Source organism: Schistocerca cancellata, chromosome 7, assembly GCF_023864275.1.
Source record: "Schistocerca cancellata isolate TAMUIC-IGC-003103 chromosome 7, iqSchCanc2.1, whole genome shotgun sequence".
Taxonomy (NCBI): domain Eukaryota; kingdom Metazoa; phylum Arthropoda; class Insecta; order Orthoptera; family Acrididae; genus Schistocerca; species Schistocerca cancellata.
This window is the reverse complement of record NC_064632.1, coordinates 593,531,494-593,549,446: the sequence shown is the minus strand read 5'-3', so window position 1 is coordinate 593,549,446 and position 17,953 is coordinate 593,531,494. Positions and strand designations below refer to the sequence as shown.

Here is a 17,953-nt window from a genome sequence, read left to right as displayed (position 1 = left end):
GTCTGCAGCAGATACACTACTCTCTTTTCATGTATGATTGTTAATAATGTGTTTCGACAACAGACTGGTGGCTTACATAATCTGCACCTCCACCCACATTCCAGAGAGCTGCTAGTCCACACCTTCCCCAAATAATACCCTGTTACAAAGGCATTCTTCTTTGTACTTTCCATTTCTGACCATTTTCATTGTGAAGTCTAATGCACCATTAGATGCATTTTGTCCTCTGGACTGTGGTACACCCACTGCTTACAGGGCACAGAAGAAATCCCATGTTCCTTGTGGCACTGATGCAATAAAATAAAATCATGAAAGTAACCATTTAGTGCTATATCATATCATAATGCCATGGAAGTCATAGCCATGTACAGTGAAAATACGGCCAGCAATCTGATGGAAAATTTGAAGTGGTACGGAGTTGTCAGTGTATTAAATTAATGGTAAATGTGGTACACTTCAATTACATGGAAACTATCCCTTTTCTGAGATGAGCACTGCTCTACACAATTATGAGAGACATTCAAAAGTAATGCAACACTTTTTTCTCAGCAAATTTTAGTCGAAAAAATGCACAATTTTGTTTTGGGGCATTATAGAATACTCCTACTTCAGCCCCTATAGTTTCATTAAGCTCCAAAAGATGGTTATGTAACCTTCAAAATGGTATCTGTGATGGAGTCACATTCCAAGCAGAGAGTTTCTTTTTGTGGAAAACCATAGCGCACTCATAGGTGCTTACAGAATTTCTGAGGCCTGGCACTAAAAAAAAGTATGGTGAGTCATCGGGCAAAGCATCTGTCATCATCGCAACCAGGTCTCGCAAATATGGTCTAATTGGTAGCATTGCTGCCTCTCAATCGTGGGGTCCTGGGTTCGATTCCCGTGTTGTGCTCATCGTTTCATCATCATAAAAGTGGCAAGACTGGATTGTGTAAAGATTGGGCACTGATAACCTTACGTTTGAGTGCCCCACAAATCAAATACCATCGTCATTATAATCATCACCACCACAAATCTGTCTGGTCTCCAAATGCTGGCCAGTCACACACAGCTGTAACTCCTGCAATGTTGGAACTTTTTGACACTCTCACTCAAGATGACTGATGGTTGGTTGCTTGGTTGGCTCATTTGTGAGATTGAAGGGACCAGACTGCAATGGTCATCGGTTCCTTTTTCCAGAACTGGAAACACCCACACAGAATGTAAACGAAGAATGGAGATGACAACGGACGACACAGGACAAGAAAGACTCAGACAGAGATCAGATAAAACGAATTAAAATCACACAGTGTGTGACAGTGGTTGGCCTACCATAGAGACAAAAACGGAAAAGCCAACCACTGAGAAACACACTAAAACTCAGTCTAAAATCGTACGCCAAAGGCCAGACTCAACACAAAAAAACATAACAAACACTCAGATTAAGTGATAAAAACCCCCTACCCGAATAAAACGCAAAACTAAACCTGCCATGGCAGTGTCATTTGTTAAAAGGGCAGGGAGCGTGTCAGGCAGCGCGAACGTCTACCTGAGCACAGCTAAAAGGGTACACTCCAACAAAATGTAGACGACCATCAAAACGGATCTGCAGCGACATAGAGGTGGGTCTCTCAGCGCAATAAGTAGCTGTGCATCATCCATGTGTGCCCAATGCGCAGCCGGCAGAGGACAACAGACTCCTTGTGAGAGACCCGCAAGGAGGAGTGTCACACACTGGTAGCCTCCTTGATGGCCCGAAGTTTGTTTGGTGAAGGCAGGGTGCGCCATTCAGTGTCCCAAAGTTCGAAAACTTTTCAGCGTAAGACAGCTCACAAATCAATCTCCGGGAGGCCAATATCCAGAGTTGATTCATTGATGGCCTGTTTGGCCAGGCGGTCAACATGTTCATTGCCCGGGATGCCGACATGACCAGGGGTCCACACAAAGACCACAGAGCAGCTGCAATGGGCAAGAGTATGGAGGGATTCCTGGGCAGCCATCACCAGACGAGAGCGAGGGAAGCACTGGTCGATAGCTCGTAAACTGCTCAAGGAGTCGCTACAGATAACGAAGGACTCACCTGAGCATGAGTGGATATACTCTAGGGCACGAAAGATGGTGACCAGCTCAGCAGTGAAAACGCTGCAGCCAGCCGGCAATGAATGTTGTTCGTAGTGGTCCCCTAGAGTGAGAGCATAACCGACATGACCAGCAACCATCAAACTGTCAGTGTAAACAATGCCAGAGCCCTGCTACGTGGCAAGGATGGAAAGAAAGCGGCAGCGGAAGGCCTCAGGAGGGACTGAGTCCTTCGGGCCCTGTGCCAATTCGAGCCGAAGGCAAGGGTGGGGCACACACCACGGGGGTGTACGCAAAGGGGCCCGGAAAGGAGGTGGAAGAGGGAAAACCCCAAGCCTGGAGAGAAGCTCTCTGATGCGGACCATGATTGTACAACCCGACCGGGGCCGACGTTCTGAGATATGGACGACCGACTGAGGAAACAGGAGACGATAATTATGCCCGGGCAAGCTACAAACATGTGTAGCATAAGCGGCCAGTAAACGTTGGCGCCGTAACTGTAGTGGAGGGACACTGCCTCTGCAAGTATGCTGTCCACAGGGCTGGTCCAGAGAGCACCAGTGGCAAGTCGGATCCCGCTGTGAAGCATTGGGTCCAGCACCCACAAAGCAGATGCAGATGCTGAACCATAAGCCAGGCTCCCATAATCTAGACGGGACTGGATTAACACCTGGTAGAGCCATAAGAGAGTAGATTGGTCAGCGCCCCAGCTGGTGTGGCTCAAGCATCGCAGAGCATTAAGATGCCGCCAAAACATCTGTTTAAGCTGCCGAATATGTGGGAGCCAAGTTAACTGGGCATCAAAAACCACACCCAAAAACCGATGTGTCTCCACCACAGCAAGAAGTTCACTGGCAAGATAAAACCGTGACTCAGGGTGAACTGTTTGTTGCCGGCAGAAATGCATAACGCAGGTCTTGGCAGCCGAAAACTGGACGCCATGCGCTACAGCGCCTTGCGGATAGCGCCCTGCAGCTGACGTTCAGCAGCTGCAATGCCAATGGAGCTATAGTAGAGGCAGAAGTCGTCAGCACACAAGGATGCTGAGACAGACGTTCCCACCGCCACAGCGAGCCCATTAATTGCAATTAAAAACAGGCAGACACTTAGGACTGATTCCTCTGGTACCCCGTTCTCCTGAACTCAGGAGGAACTATGGGAGGCTGTGACTTGCACGTGGAAGGTACAATGCGACAGAAAATTTTGTAGGAAAATCGGCAGTGGACCCCGAAGACCCCAACCATGAAACATAAAGAGGATGTGATGGCGCCATGTCGTATCGTACACCTTCCGCACGTCGAAGAAGACAGCGACGAGGTGCTGACGGCAGGAAAAGGCCATACGGATGGCTGACTCCAGGCTCATCAGATTGTCGGTGGCAGAGCGGCCTTTACGGAACCCACCCTGAGACGGCCAGAAGGCCCCGAGACTCGAGTACCCAACTCAACCGCCGGCTCACCATGTGTTCGAGCAACTTGCAAAGAACATTGGTGAGGCTAATGGGGCAGTAGCTGTCCACCTCCAATGGGTTCTTGCCAGGTTTCAAAACGGGGATAACAATGCTTTCCCGCCATTGCGACGGAAACTCATCCTCGACCCAGATACGGTTGTAAAGGTCAAGGAAGCGTCGCTGGCGGTCCACTGAGAGGTGTTTCAGGATCTGACAGTGGATGCGATCTGGCCCGGGAGCTGTATCAGGGCAAGTGGCTAGGGCACTGTGGAATTCCAACTCACTGAATGGAACATTGTAGGATTCAGGATGGCGGGTGTGAAATGAAAGGCTCCAACGTTCCAACCACTCTTTAATGGAGCGGAAGGCCAGTGGGTAATTCACAGAAGTGGTACTGAGAGCAAAATGGTCTGCTAAGCGGTTTGCAATAATGTCGGAGTCTGTACAAACTTTTCCATTCAGTGAGATGGCAGGGACGCTGACAGGGGTCCGATAGCCATAGAGGCGCCTAATCTTGTCCCAAACCTGTGATGGAGAGATATGGAGGCCAATGGTGGAGACGTACCATTCCCAGCAATCCTGACTGTGTTGGCGAATGATGCAGCGGGCCCGCACACAGAGCCGTTGAAAGGCGATGAGGTTTTCTAATGGAGGATGCCGCTTGTGATGCTGGAGTGCCCGCCTGCGATCTTTAATCACCTCGGCGATAGCAGGCGACCACCAAGGCACAGTCCTCCGCCGAGGGAACCCAGAAGAACGGGGAGTGGCACATTCTGCGGCAGTAACGATGCCGATGGTGACCGAGTGAACCACCGCATCAATGGCTTCATTAGAAAGAGGCGCAATGGCGGCAGTAGAGGAGAACAAGTCCCAGTCAGCCTTATTCAGAGCCCATCTGCAAGGGCGCCCAGAAGAGTGATGCTGTGGCAGTGACAGAAAGATCGGAAAGTGGTCACTACCACACAGGTCGTCATGCACACTCCACTGGACAGATGGTAAGAGGCTAGGGCTGCAGATCGAAAGGTCGATGGCGCAGTATGTGCCATGCACCACACTGAAATGTGTGAAGGCACTATCATTTAAAATGGAAAGGTCGAGCTGTGTCAATACATTCTCAGTGGTGGCACCTCGACCTGTTGCCACTGACCCACCCCACAGAGAGTTATGGGTGTTGAAGTCGCCCAGTAACAGGAAAGGTGGCGGCAATTGGGCTATCAGCGCAGGCAGGACATCATCACCATCCAGTGGAAGACAAAGCCTGCAGATAGTAACAGCCTGTGGCGTCCACACCCGAACAGCAACAGCATCTAAAGGTGTTTGTAGAGGGACAGACTCGCTGTGAAGGGAGTGAAGGACATAGATGCAGACGCCACCAGATACCCTTTCATAAGCTGCCCGGTTCCTGTAATAACCCCAATAGCCACGGAGGGCGGGGGTTTGCATTGCCGGAAACCAATTTTCTTGGAGAGCAATACAGAGGAAAGGGTAAAGGCTGAGAAGTTGTCGCAGCTTGGCTAGATGCTGGAAGAAACCACTGCAGTTCCACTGGAGGATGGTATTGGCCATGGCTGAGAAAGGTGTGAAGGGACTGGGGAGGCAGTTTACGCCCCTGGGTCACTTGCTGCCACTGATTCAGTACCCGCACGAGTGACATCCATTGAGCCTGGGGGATCGGTGAGATCCAGGTCTTCAGCAGACACCAGAATCTCAACCTCATCCTCAAACACTGAGCTTGTAGGAAGTGGTGGGACTGGTGCCACCGCAATGACGGGATTCTTGGGAACCTTTTTCTTCTTCTGTTTCTCGCGCTGTGCCTTTAGTGGTTCTGGCTGGGAGGACTTCCCTGGGTCAGTCTCAGGGACGGACGACGACCGTGAGGCCCTACAACTAGCGACTGGTGGTTGTTTCAGCCACTTGCGGGTATCCGCTGTTCTGCTGGTCTGAACTTGCGAATTGAGGTCCCCAAGGGACCCCTTCCTGGTGAGAGGAGCAGAAGAAGTCTTACACTTCTCTGGCTGGGAAGGGGGAACTGATGTCCCCGATGGTTTGGGGGGGGGGGGGGGTGTTGCTCCTGAAGTAGATGGAGCAGGAGCAACAGGGAGTGAAGTTCCCCTCCCCCCCCCCCCCCCCTGACCACCACCATCAAGGGGGCAGGTGTGGTCCTCTGGCTCTGAGAGCTGACGGTATGTAGTGCAGCTATGGGAACTGTAGCAGGAGTGACAGTGGCGGCGTAAGAGAACGTCATGGGTACTGGGGTACTGGATGAAGTTGTTCAAACTTTCACTTAGCCTCAGTGTAGGTCAGTTGATCCAGGGTCTTGTATTCCATTATTTTCCGTTCTTTCTGTAAAATCTTACAGTCCGGCGAGCGAGGAGGATGGTGCTCTCCGCAGTTGACACAGATGGGAGGCGGGGCACACGGAGTATCAGGATGGGATGGTCGACCATAATCGCGACATATGAGGCTGGAAGCACAGCGGGAAGACATATGGCCGAACTTCCAACACTTGAAGCACTGAATCGGGGGAGGGATATATGGCTTGACATCACAATGGTAGACCATCACCTTGACCTTCTCAGGTAATGTGTCACCCTCGAAGGCCAAGATGAAGGCACCGGTGGCAACTTGGTGATCCCTCGGACCCCAGTGAATGCGCCGGATGAAATGGAGACCTCATCGCTCTAAGTTGGCGCGCAACTCATCATCGGACTGTAAAAGAAGATCTCTGTGGAAAATAATGCCCTGGACCATATTTAAGCTTATATGAGGCATGAGAGTAACTGACACATCCCCCAGCTCCTTACAAGCAAGCAAGGCTCGTGACTGGGCAGAGGATGCTGTTTTTATCAAGACTGAACCGGACCGCATTTTGGACAAGCCCTCCACCTCCCCGAACTTGTCCTCTAAATGCTCTACAAAAAACTGAGACTTCACGGATACAAAGGATTCCCCATCAGCTCTGGTACAGATGAGATATTGGGGCGAATACATTTCACTGTCATTCATAGCCTTTCGTTCCTCCCATGGTGTGGCCAGGGAGGGGAACGATTTGGGGTCATACATGTTAGCTCTAAAGTGAGCCCTCAAATGCTTAGAGACTGCTGGTGGCTGGCCACCAGCAAGAGATGATGCGCCATGCTTCATTGCGTGTCATCCACCCTGATGCCACCTACTCTGACCAACGGCCCTCCCCATGGGTGCCACCCAGCCACAGCAAGGGCCACCTGGCAGGGTGGCCATTGCCGGGAGTCCTGATGCTCCAAGGAGATAGGCATCTACTCCTTGGCAAACATGGAGAGTAAACAGCGCAGGCATCAGTAGAGCAATCCCTGTGTTGTCAGGGGGCTACAACCAACAGGGTACATGATGGTCCCACCACAACACCTGGATACCAGGTGACAAGTAGTCCACGGTTATTGTCGCCGCAGAAAGCAACACAGCATAGTGGATGGCGGAAACAGTACCCGGGAATGTATCCTTGCCCAAGACATGGAGAGTGAGTGGGATTGCAATGCGACGACGAGAAAGTGGGCTAAAGGTCTGACCACAAGATGGACACAATGCACCAAGTAAGGCGCCCTTCCCCAATCGACTCGCTCTTCAGAAGAATTTTGAGATATGGAGGTCAAACCCGACAGGGGACCATCACATAAGACCAAAACTTTTGAGACTCCTTTTAGTCACCTCTTACGGCAGGCAGGAATACCGCAGGACAATTCTTACCCCCGAACCCGCAGGGGGAATGACTGATGGACCACAATCAAATATCTCACTATACAACTGGACATCTCTGTTGGTAGTGCTGACACACAAGTCTGTACACCTGAGAGGAGGTAACAAACCTTCGTTAAACTATTCTTCCTCATCCACCCCACAGCCCAGATCTCGCACGTTCCGACTTGCATCTGTCAGTGCAATGAAGGATGCACTCCGCAGGAAACAGTACATGGATGATCAGAAGGTTACTGATTCTGAAAGATGTCTCCAATTTTGACCAACAGTGTGTTATCATGCCTTTCCAGTAACATGATGTAAGGTTGTTGCATTGAATGGAGATTATGTTGAAAAGCAGGGTTTTGTAGCCAAAAGAGTGCGGAATACTATGGTGTACTTGCACATGAATAAAACCAACCTGCATTCAGAAAAAAGTGTTGCATTACTTACTGAATACCACTCATAATTCTTACTTTTTCTACTATCTGTATCTTGTTATAGTGCAAGAGGATACCTTTCAGTTCTCATTCTTCTTCTTCTTCTTCTTCTTCTTCTTCCCTTTTTTTACCTCAGTTTGTGCATATAGATTCTCATATGATGACACCACTCAGTAACCAGTTCAACCACTTTAAAGGGTCATACACAGTAGATGCATGCTATATTAAATCATTCTGAAGTCAACATAAATGGCTTTCTAATCATGCTCTATATTAGCCAACTAATAGAAGTCCTCACTTTGACAGTTGCTCTAACTCACAAGCATCGGAAGACTTGATGTAAGACACCACCAGAGCACAATCCTGCTGGATGCGTAGATCTTGAAGGCAGTACCTTCAAACACCAACCCAGTTGTAAAATTGGACACTAACCAAAACCAAATATTGTTGACATCTGTGAGATGATTAATTTGCGTATTATGTAGTCTTCAGTTACATTTGTACACAATCTATTGACAAGCAATTAAAAAAGAAAAAAAAATTACTATATGCCGTTTGCTAATCATGTAGTCTATAAGCTCAATTTGTAAATCATACATGTTGGAGACAATAAAGATCCCATGAAGAATGTAACAAAGCTACAAGTGTCTTTACTTTCTTTCCAGTCTCTTTCCATCACTTTTTTTCTTGTTTTAGAACTTTCTTCTAATGAAAGAACAGCTGCTAAAATTTTGTGAGCTACAAATTAGATACGTACATTTAAATTTGCAGTACCTGTTGTCTTGGAAAACTTGAGTAAGCATAATATGCACACTACACCATTTTATGGAGGAAATGAGAATTCTAACATCAAAAACTGCCAAGCTCTTCAAATTATTATTATTATTTATTTTTATTTTTCCACAGAGATGACTTAAACACAAATATATCTTGGCCTACAATTTTTCTACGGTCACATGGCTTTCACTAAACTGTCATTATATAAATGAATATTCAAATTCCACACTTCAAATATCTCGGTGAGATCATAGAACCGACAGGGTTGGAAAAGGAAGTACAGAAAGTTTGCTTACAACAGCTCAAATGAGCTTATGGGAGAATGCGTGAAATCTACAACAAGAAATGTATATCCATTCATACAAATATCAAATGTACAGTGATTAAACCTGAAGTGCTGTACACGAGCAAAACCTCGTCTATGGCCACATTCATAAACTCCCATCTTCAAGGCTAACTCGCAAGATTTTGATGTACACTGCAAAACTGAAGCGCATTCCATGGATAGAAGAAGTCAAATATGACTTGGAAAAGTTACAGCTTTACCGTCACAAGATAAATAGATGTGTAGTAAAGCCAGAGAATGAAGTTTGTAAAAGATCAGGGACCAAGTGCTCAGAAGAAAGCACAGAGCGAAAGAATGAAAGCTATATGGGCTATTAGAAAGGGGAACCATAATTGCAATGCGTTATCCGACAGGGTCCATACACACATAATAATAATAATAATAATAATAATAACAATAATGAATATAAAATCGACTTGTTAACTTTAGAAAAAAATAATTTCCAATCTTTGTCGTTTTTCGAAGTAACAGCTGTTTCTGGGGCCAACTTTTTATTGCTAATATGCAGTTTTAAGGTGAATCCGCATGGTGAAATTGGTAGCTCGTCACAGGAGATTACATGTTAGCGAAAACAGCTATTTAAAAAAAAAATAATGCACTGAGCTGCCTTTGAAATTACCCTTTTCAAATGCATATAAAAAATATAATTTTCGGTGTACAAGAATACTGTTTACCACACAGTTAAGGGATAAGCAGCAAGAGTAAACTAATGGTAAAGAAGTCTTTTTTACCTCTAATTGTTCATCGATGCATATTTTCTGCTTTTCTCGATCGACTTTTACTGAAAAGTGAAAAAGATTTATTAGTATAGCTGGGTGAAAGTCTAGTAACACACCAGAACAGAACGCAAAAAATTTACACTTACATATCAACGCGGCATTTTTATCGCTCTTACGAAAACGAAATGCTTTCAGCGCCTCTTTTACGTCGTCCTCTATGTCACACACTTTCACGTTATGCGACTGGAAAAAAAAAAAAAAGCATATGAAACGTCAGAATAGGCGTTTCCCGGCAATTCGCTGATTACAGATTGGAAACGTCAATTGTTTTGTCTATCGTGATATATCTTACCATTTTCGTCTGTTTTGTAGTCCTAATAGAAATACGACCAATGCCACAGCTACTGTATGAAAATGCAATCGAAACAAATCGTAAACACCCAAACGTCAAAAACCTTTCGTGCTGCCCACTAACACACAATTATTATTCCACATTAACTATCGATGTACCGAATCGAAGCAACACACAGTAGAACGACTGTGATAGAACCGAAATGTATCGAGTGTCTTAATCGATTATATAGGAATTCGACTCAAAGTGTTGCCGCTCGGAGTTTTCGTGGATGCTGTTGCCATGGTAATATAAACAACAACTACCAGCAGGTGTAAAGTGCTTGTAAACTTTGTTATGGATTTCGATGGTGATTTAAATTTCAATTTTGGAAAGAAGGTAGGGTCGTCAGTAACACTTCGACTTAAGATTCAAGTTCCACAGCAGCTTACCACTTAGTGAATCCACGAAACTCATTCGAAATATGCGTAAAATAATCACATAGAAAAGACAGTTTATTTCCATGACAGATAAACTGATTTCTTTAAAAAGCAAGGAAGATTAGAGTTTAACGCCCCGTCTTGGTTTCATTATACTTTGTTCGTAGTCTGTATGGTACTTTACGTTTAGTGCAGAATTTATAGTTTAGAGAAACAAGGGAAATAAAAATTGATATGGGCAAACTTTAATGATATTATTTACGTAGAAGGCGACGTGAGAAGAAATCTACACAAACAGAAAAGTGTACCGAATTAGCCTGACATTGCAAAACCAACATGACGGTTACAGCCAATATACAAGTATGTACTGATACAAAAATACAGCAACGTCTGAAATCCACCAGTTATTATATGAACGTTTTACACTTTAGCAGTTTAGTTATAGACCTAATGTCTCACTCTTTAACGTCTAATAATATCATCTAATGCCAGAACAATTTTCTTTGATTCCTATCAAGAGGCAAGCTTCACACCATTACAATTTTCTAATGTTTCTGAGGTATTAAGCTTACACTAATATGGGAGTTTTATTAGTGGAAACTTACGTATTCACGTAACATTTTTAAATAGAATTTTATTACAATAGTGTCATAATAGCCCACTCTATATTTTGAGTCCTACAATACTCACAGGGCCCTGAGTGCGGGTTCTTTTTATTTATTTTTTTGCAGAGGGGCCTCTAAATAATTTAAAATATAGCCTATCTGTGATAATAGGCACTATTTAAGCATTGCTTTTTGAGAAGTAAAATATGTAGTGAGTATATGAAAGAAATTGATTATAAATCATTTATATCACTTATATTGCAATACTATTAAAGCACACGGGATCTGTAACATATTAGACTAACAGGAGACATCAAACAAATCTATATCAAACTTCTTCAAAACACTAAGAAGTGCATGGCAGAGGGTATTTCCCATTGTACCAGTTATTTGAGCTTGTTCTGGTTCTACTCTTGTATGTAGTGGGGGAAGAATGGCTGTTAAAATGCCTCTGTGTGCACAGTAATTAATTTTATCTTGTCCTCACAATCCTTGTGGGAGTGATGTGTAGTATATTCCTAGAGTCATCATTTAATGCCTGTTCTTGAAACTTTGTAAGTAGGCTTTCTCAGGATGTTTGCTTCAATTTTCAAGCATTTGCCAGTTCAGTTTCACAGATCAAAGAAACTCATGAACATTTGTGCTGCCCTTCTCTGTATAAGTTCAATATTCCCTGTAAGTCCTACTTGATACAGGTCTCACACACTAGAGGAGTACTCTAGGATGGGCTGCATGAATATTTTGTATGCAGTCTCCTTCGTAGACTGATTGCACTTCCCCAGTATTCTACCAATAAATTAAAGTCTGCTACCTACTTTAGCTGTCACTGAGCCTATGTAATCACCCCATTTCATATCCCTACATAGAGTTGCCAAGTTTGAGTTGATACAGTAGTCACAGGATACCACATTTTTCCTTTTATGAAGTGCACAATTTACAGTTTTGAACATTTAAAGCAAGTTGCCAGTCCTTGCACCACTATATTTGAAGTGGTGCCCATAACAGTCACTCCAGATCCAGGAATCCATGATGGAAGAAGAAATGGAACAAGCAGGGGAGCATGAAGAATCCTAACTGCCACTACACACCTGAAATTGAGGTGGTGGAACTACTAGAGTGCAGACCAACACAGACTGTGATACCAAATAAGAACATTCTAACCCATGCCCAAATGATTTTGACTCCAGCAGCAAATTGTGTCCAAGGAGGAGGGAGGGATTTGCTATCCGAGTCTGTGAAAAATATTGCAGCTGGCTCAGTAAGCACTCCAGGTACCCACACAGGAATAAACAACAAAATATCAAACATGGCTCATGCCCACAACTAACAGTGTATGTACAGGTGGCCCTTTAATTGAGCAGTAAGTTTTCGAGATGCAGAATAAAAGCTGCCTGCTCTTATGTTTTTTAGCCTGTGGACTAGAATAGAAATGGGTACACCGATCCACCCACACAGTTCATTGTCCAGCATTGAGCTGTGCAGATCTTTACCCTGCTATACCACAAGCAATTGGAATTCTTTGCTATGTCTGCTGGCAACATATTTGGATTCTCTCCGGATGGACTGCTGATGCTGGTAAAATCATTGGCTTTGCCGTATATAGACTTGCTTACTCTGTTTCTCATTCTCAGAATATGCATTCAAGTGAAGAAATTTTTATCAAATGTGGTTGTCCATACTGTAAATAAGTATTATGGAAAGCTAGAAACAGGTTCTTTGATGAGCGATCAAAAACCTGAATGTATTTAGGTGAGGTGTATTACAAAGAAACAGCTGTGATCTCTGAGATCTTCTCAGTGTGATCGTATAATAGGATGCTTCTGGGTGCTGTGCCTAGTTATTCTTACCATTTTATGAACAATATTTTGAAAACCGACACAGCTGTCTTTGTCAGATTCTCCAAGTTCTGCTTGAACTCCTACCAGAGTGTGAACTATTGTTGGTCTCATGCCGCTATCATTAGCTAAGCTTGATTTCCAACACTTACTATGCTCTTTAATGCCTTTTTGTTTTTCAAAGCTCACACTGATCTCTTGAAATAAAGATGTCAGAAAAACCAATGAAAAAGGGCAGAAATTTAAATTTAAATAACACTTGGTGTCCAGCACTTAATTTGTTAAAAGTCTCAGCAGGTTTCACATCCACTAGAGTTGTAAAACATTGAAACAAATTGTATTTCACAGAATATTAGTGTGAACTCTGAAAAATGAAAGAGCATCACAGGGCATAGTGAGTATCAGAAATCAGACTCGAATATAAATAGCGGCACAAGACCGACAATAGTTCACAGTCTTGTCGGAGTTCACACAGCAAGTAGACATAACAGCAAAATTTGCAGCACCTGAGGGAGATGGATGAGTTGATTGTTGCAATATTGTACATAAAATAGAAACAACTACTTGACAGGACACTCTGAAGTGCAATATTATAGGGACAACTTTTTGTTCTTTTAAGAAAATAAATGTATTGACTATATTTTATGCAACTTAGCAATACACTGCAATATCCACACACACACAAACACAAAAAAACATTTTTGATTACTACTGATAATACATGCTCTTCGACTATCACTACAGTGAAAGAAGTTAATCTACTTGATGCAAACTTGGATATAAATAGTGGCACAAGTCTCTCTACTCACCCCTACCTCTTACCCCACTTCCACTTTCTACATGCTTCCTAAAGTCCTTAAACCCGACCACCCAGGACCCCCACTGAGAGAATCTCTACTCTTGTAGAACAACACCTTCAACCTATTACCCAGAATCTACCCTCTTATATAAAAGATACCAACCATTTCTTCCACTGACTTTCCACAGTTCCTGTCCCTTTACCACATGGTGCCCTGTTATTGACGCCACCTCCCAATGCCCATGGCCTAACTTCTGTTGAATGCTACCTTTTCCATTGCCCAACAGATCCCAAACCAACAACCACCTTCCTAGTCGCCATGACCAACTATATCCTCACCCACAATTACTCCTCCTATGAAGGCATTCTGGGGTATGGCTATGGGCACCTGCATGACACTATCCTATGCCAACCTATTCAAGGGCCGTCTAGAGGAATCCTTCCTAAAAACCCAGAATCCTAAACCCCTCACCTGGTTCAGATTCATTGATGACATCTTTGCAATTAGGATTGAAGGTGTGAACACCCTACCCACATTTCTCCACATCAACTACTTGTTCTCCCTTTGCTTCACCTGGTCCTACTGAACCCGGCAAGCCACCCTCCTAGATGTTGACGTCCACCTCGAAGATGGCTACATCATCACCTTTGTCCATATCAAAACCTACTAACCACCAGCAATACCTCTACTTTGACAGCTGCCACCTGTGCCATACCAAGAAGTCCCTTCCATACAGCCTAGCTACCCGTGGTCATCACATCTGCAGTGACAACCAGTCCCTCTTGAAATATGCAGAGAGTCTCACTGAAGCCTTCACAAACTGTAATTATACTCCCAACCTTGCACAAAAACAAATCTCCCATGCCTTACCTTTTCAGTCTCCCACCACCTCACAAAGTCTCACCGTCTGGCCATAGAGGAGCATTCCCTCTCGTAACTCAGTACCACCCAGGACTGGAGCAACTGAATTACGTTCTCCGCCAGGGTTTCTACTACCTCCCATTGTGCCATGAAATGAGAAATTTCCTGTCCACTATCCTTCCCACAGTGGCATTCCGCCATCCACCGAACCTACACAATAAACTCGTTCATCCCTACACAACTTCTGCTCCCAACCCCTTGCCTCGTGGCTCATAGCCCTATAATAGACCTAGATGCAAGACCTGTCCTATTCATCCTCCCACCACCACCTACTCCTGTCCAGTCACAAACACCACCACTCCCATCAAAGGCAGGGCTTCCTGTGAAACCAGTCATGTGATCTACAAGCTAAGCTGCAACCACTGTGCTGCATTTTTTATGGGCATGACAGCCAACAAGCTGTCTGTCTGCATGAATGGCCACTGACAAAGTATGGCCAAGAAACAAGTGGACTACCCAGTTGCTGAGCATGCTGCCAAACATGACATCCTTCATTTCAATGACTGCTTCACAGCCTGTGCCATATGGATCCTTCCCACCAACACCAGCTTTCCTGAATTGTGCAGGTGGGAACTTTCCCTGCAATATATCCTACATTCCTGTAAGCCTCCTGGCCTCAACCTTCATTAGTCATTGTCCTCACCCATCCAGTTCCTTCCCTGTTCCCATTCCAGCACTATGCAGCCCTCATTCCTCCATTGCACCCAGTCTGTTTACTTCTCTCCTTTTCCACTATCTCCTCCCCACTTCTCCACTGCCCTTCATCTAACCTACTGACTGCACATAGCTGCCCTACCCTCTTTCCACCTCATCCCTGCATGGTCCCCAACAGCACATCACTGTCCGCCACCCCTACCCTGCTATCCCTCCCCCTACCCACACCCACCTTCTCCTTATCTCCACCCAGTAACCACTCCCATCATGCACTGCTGCTGCTGTTTGCAGTGTGGCTTCAGTTGCCTGAGACTGCAGTCATGTGTGTATGAGTTGTGTTTGCGTGAGTGTGTATGTGTGTGTTTATCATCTAATATCTGTGACTGAACATCTCTGCTGTATGGTGAATGGCAACTTTCCTTTTCACAATATTGTTACACTCCATCCTGGATTTTCTATTGTTTAACCTACTTGATGATGTTATTTGTCCAGGAAGATGGGTCCACATCTACACTACTACTCCACAATCTACAGTCAAGTGCTTGGAGGCAGAGGGCTCACAGAACCACTTTCAGACTATTTCTTGACTGTTCCACTCCCAAATAGCATGTCGGAAAAATGAACAACCAGATCTTTCCTTGCAAGCCCTGATTTCTCTTATTTTTTATTACTATGGTCATTTCTCATTATGTAGGTAGGAGGTAACAAAATTTGCACTTGGAAGAGACTGCAATTTTGCAAAACTATCTCACCACAGTGAAAGATGCTTTTGTTTTAGTGATTTCTACCCCATCTGATGTGTCATTCTTTCCCCTATTTCGTATTAATACAAAGTGAAGTGCCCTTCTTCAAACTTTTTTGATGTTGTCTGTAATCCTATCTGGTAAGGTTCCAATACTGCACAGTAATACTCCGGCAGAGGAAGGACAGTCATGGTGTAGCCAGTCTCTTTAGTAGACTAATGGGTGAACTGTCCAACTTTTGGTGAGGACGCAGTGTTGATCAGTCAGTTGTAATAGAATACACAAGACTGACAATGTGTGAAGTATTCTGAGAGCAAATGTCCAAAATGATGAAAGTATGCATGTCTTGTGGGAAAAAAAGTATTAGTGAGCTATAATTGTGAAAACAATTAATTCTCAGTAATCAGAATCATCAATTATCAAAACAATTGCAGGAAAGACTTGCATAGCCAATGTTGTACAAATGATTTCAGAGCTCAATCCCCCTGAGAAACTTTTTTCTGTCATCAGAGACAGATGAAAACTCCTCAGACAGAATTACAGTAGATTTGTCTTAAATTCCAGTCTCTTATCAACAGTAAGGATATGTTAACAAAGGATAGAAGTTTGTCCCTTATGAAGCAATGCTAATACGAAGAGTGTAGTGTGATGTGATGAGTCACTTGAAATGAAAATGACAAATTTTCATTCTCAAACATATGCACACTGTCTTCCCACTTGACTTAATACACAGAATTATCATTGCCTTTATTTCTTCTTTACAAGCAAACATTTTGGTTTTTACCACCAGACGTATTAAGCAAGTCCTTTAATTTAGCATGAGCTGTGTTACTTAAAATTACTTTATGACATTGTTAGAAACTTAGAAAAGCCTTCTTCTGTTACAACTATGTTTTTCTGTGTGGCTGAAGGTTCGTGTCATATAAAACATAATTCTCTGTATGTTTCATTGACAGCTAACAGCCCGCAAAGGTAGAAGGGCTGGCAATGCCAGCTCACCAAAAGAAGACGCAGCTGCTGATGGTACCATAGATAGTCCTGGATCTGCACCAGGTTCTGGACTATCAAGAGGTTCACTGCAGGTATAATAAATAAGTGTCATATCATATATTTATATTATTTATCAGACTTCTGTGTTGGATTTAGTACGTAGTACTATGTTACATTTTAACAAATTTCATGTTAACTCTAATATTTAAGTTACAACATAGGGATGTTTCACTGAAAACTTCTAATGTTACTGAAATAAACAGAGACTGTGGAAACTACCCTGATAACAGTTTTGACTATTTGCAGTGAATTTTGAACTCAAGATTTCATAATTTATGATTAAATCTGTGTTCAAGAAAACACTAAAACACAATCTAATCGGAAATTGCAATCTAATATGAATCACACATGCTGTTTCTTAGCCTCAAAATATGTCTTGAAGTGAAGAAATTTTCCTCAAATGAGGTTGCCTGTACTGTAAACAAATATTACAGAAAGCTAGAAACAACTTATTTCATGAGTGAATAAATAATTTGAATTTATTTACATGAAGTGCACTTATGCCAGCTGTGAGCTCTCAGGTTTCTTGTGTGAGTGATTAATAGTGTACTTCCAGGTGGTGTGCCAAGTTGTTGTTTCCATTTTATGTATAATGTTTCAACAACTGATCCAGCCGTCTTTCTGAGGTGTTGAAGAAGCAATCCGTGTCCTGCCAGCAGAAAAGATGGAGGAAATTAGGTCATAAACATGCAGGATCATCAAAAAACCCCAGCTTCTAAAACTAAATAACGCAGCAGCAGATCGGAGAGTACTTAGAGTGCTAAGAGAAAATGAAAACATAGTAGTCATATCTGCTGAAGATATTCCTACCTGCAGTAATTCTCTTATGTGCTGTTGACTACCACCAGAAGACAAGTACTATGCTAGGGGTTGTAGCCTGTGGAAGCTGGAATAGGACCCAACCCTGAATATGACAAGAAAAACAATAGCTTTGCTTCACGAGTCAGCTCAGCTCTAACCAAGGAAGATACAAAATGGCTGTATCTAAAGGTACCAGCATCTCAGTGCTTTTATGGACTATATTCATAAAAAAAGTGTTCCACTGCATCCTGTAGTGAACGCAATTAATGCTC

At 43.8% G+C, this 17,953-nt stretch overlaps 2 protein-coding genes across 3 annotated transcripts in view; one reads left to right on the top strand and one right to left on the bottom strand.

Annotated features, from left to right (window-relative positions):
• The window catches only part of LOC126092018 (glia maturation factor beta), a 38,845-nt gene extending 28,833 nt beyond the window's left edge, over nucleotides 1–10,012 (bottom strand). Inside the window, exons 1-3 of the mRNA XM_049907405.1 lie at nucleotides 9,854–10,012; nucleotides 9,648–9,744; nucleotides 9,514–9,563 (exon numbers count right to left, since the gene is read on the bottom strand). Of these exons, the coding sequence (XP_049763362.1) occupies nucleotides 9,514–9,563; nucleotides 9,648–9,744; nucleotides 9,854–9,856 (150 nt within the window). The 5' untranslated portion in view covers nucleotides 9,857–10,012. The remainder of the gene's footprint in view (nucleotides 1–9,513; nucleotides 9,564–9,647; nucleotides 9,745–9,853) is intronic.
• A 109-nt stretch (nucleotides 10,013–10,121) lies between these two features.
• Nucleotides 10,122–17,953, top strand: part of LOC126092016 (intraflagellar transport protein 43 homolog) — a 129,247-nt gene continuing 121,415 nt past the window's right edge. For both annotated transcript variants that reach the window (XM_049907403.1, XM_049907402.1), the window contains exons 1-2: nucleotides 10,122–10,231; nucleotides 16,787–16,912. In XM_049907403.1, coding sequence (XP_049763360.1) covers nucleotides 10,190–10,231; nucleotides 16,787–16,912 — 168 coding nt within the window. In that variant the 5' untranslated portion in view covers nucleotides 10,122–10,189. The remainder of the gene's footprint in view (nucleotides 10,232–16,786; nucleotides 16,913–17,953) is intronic.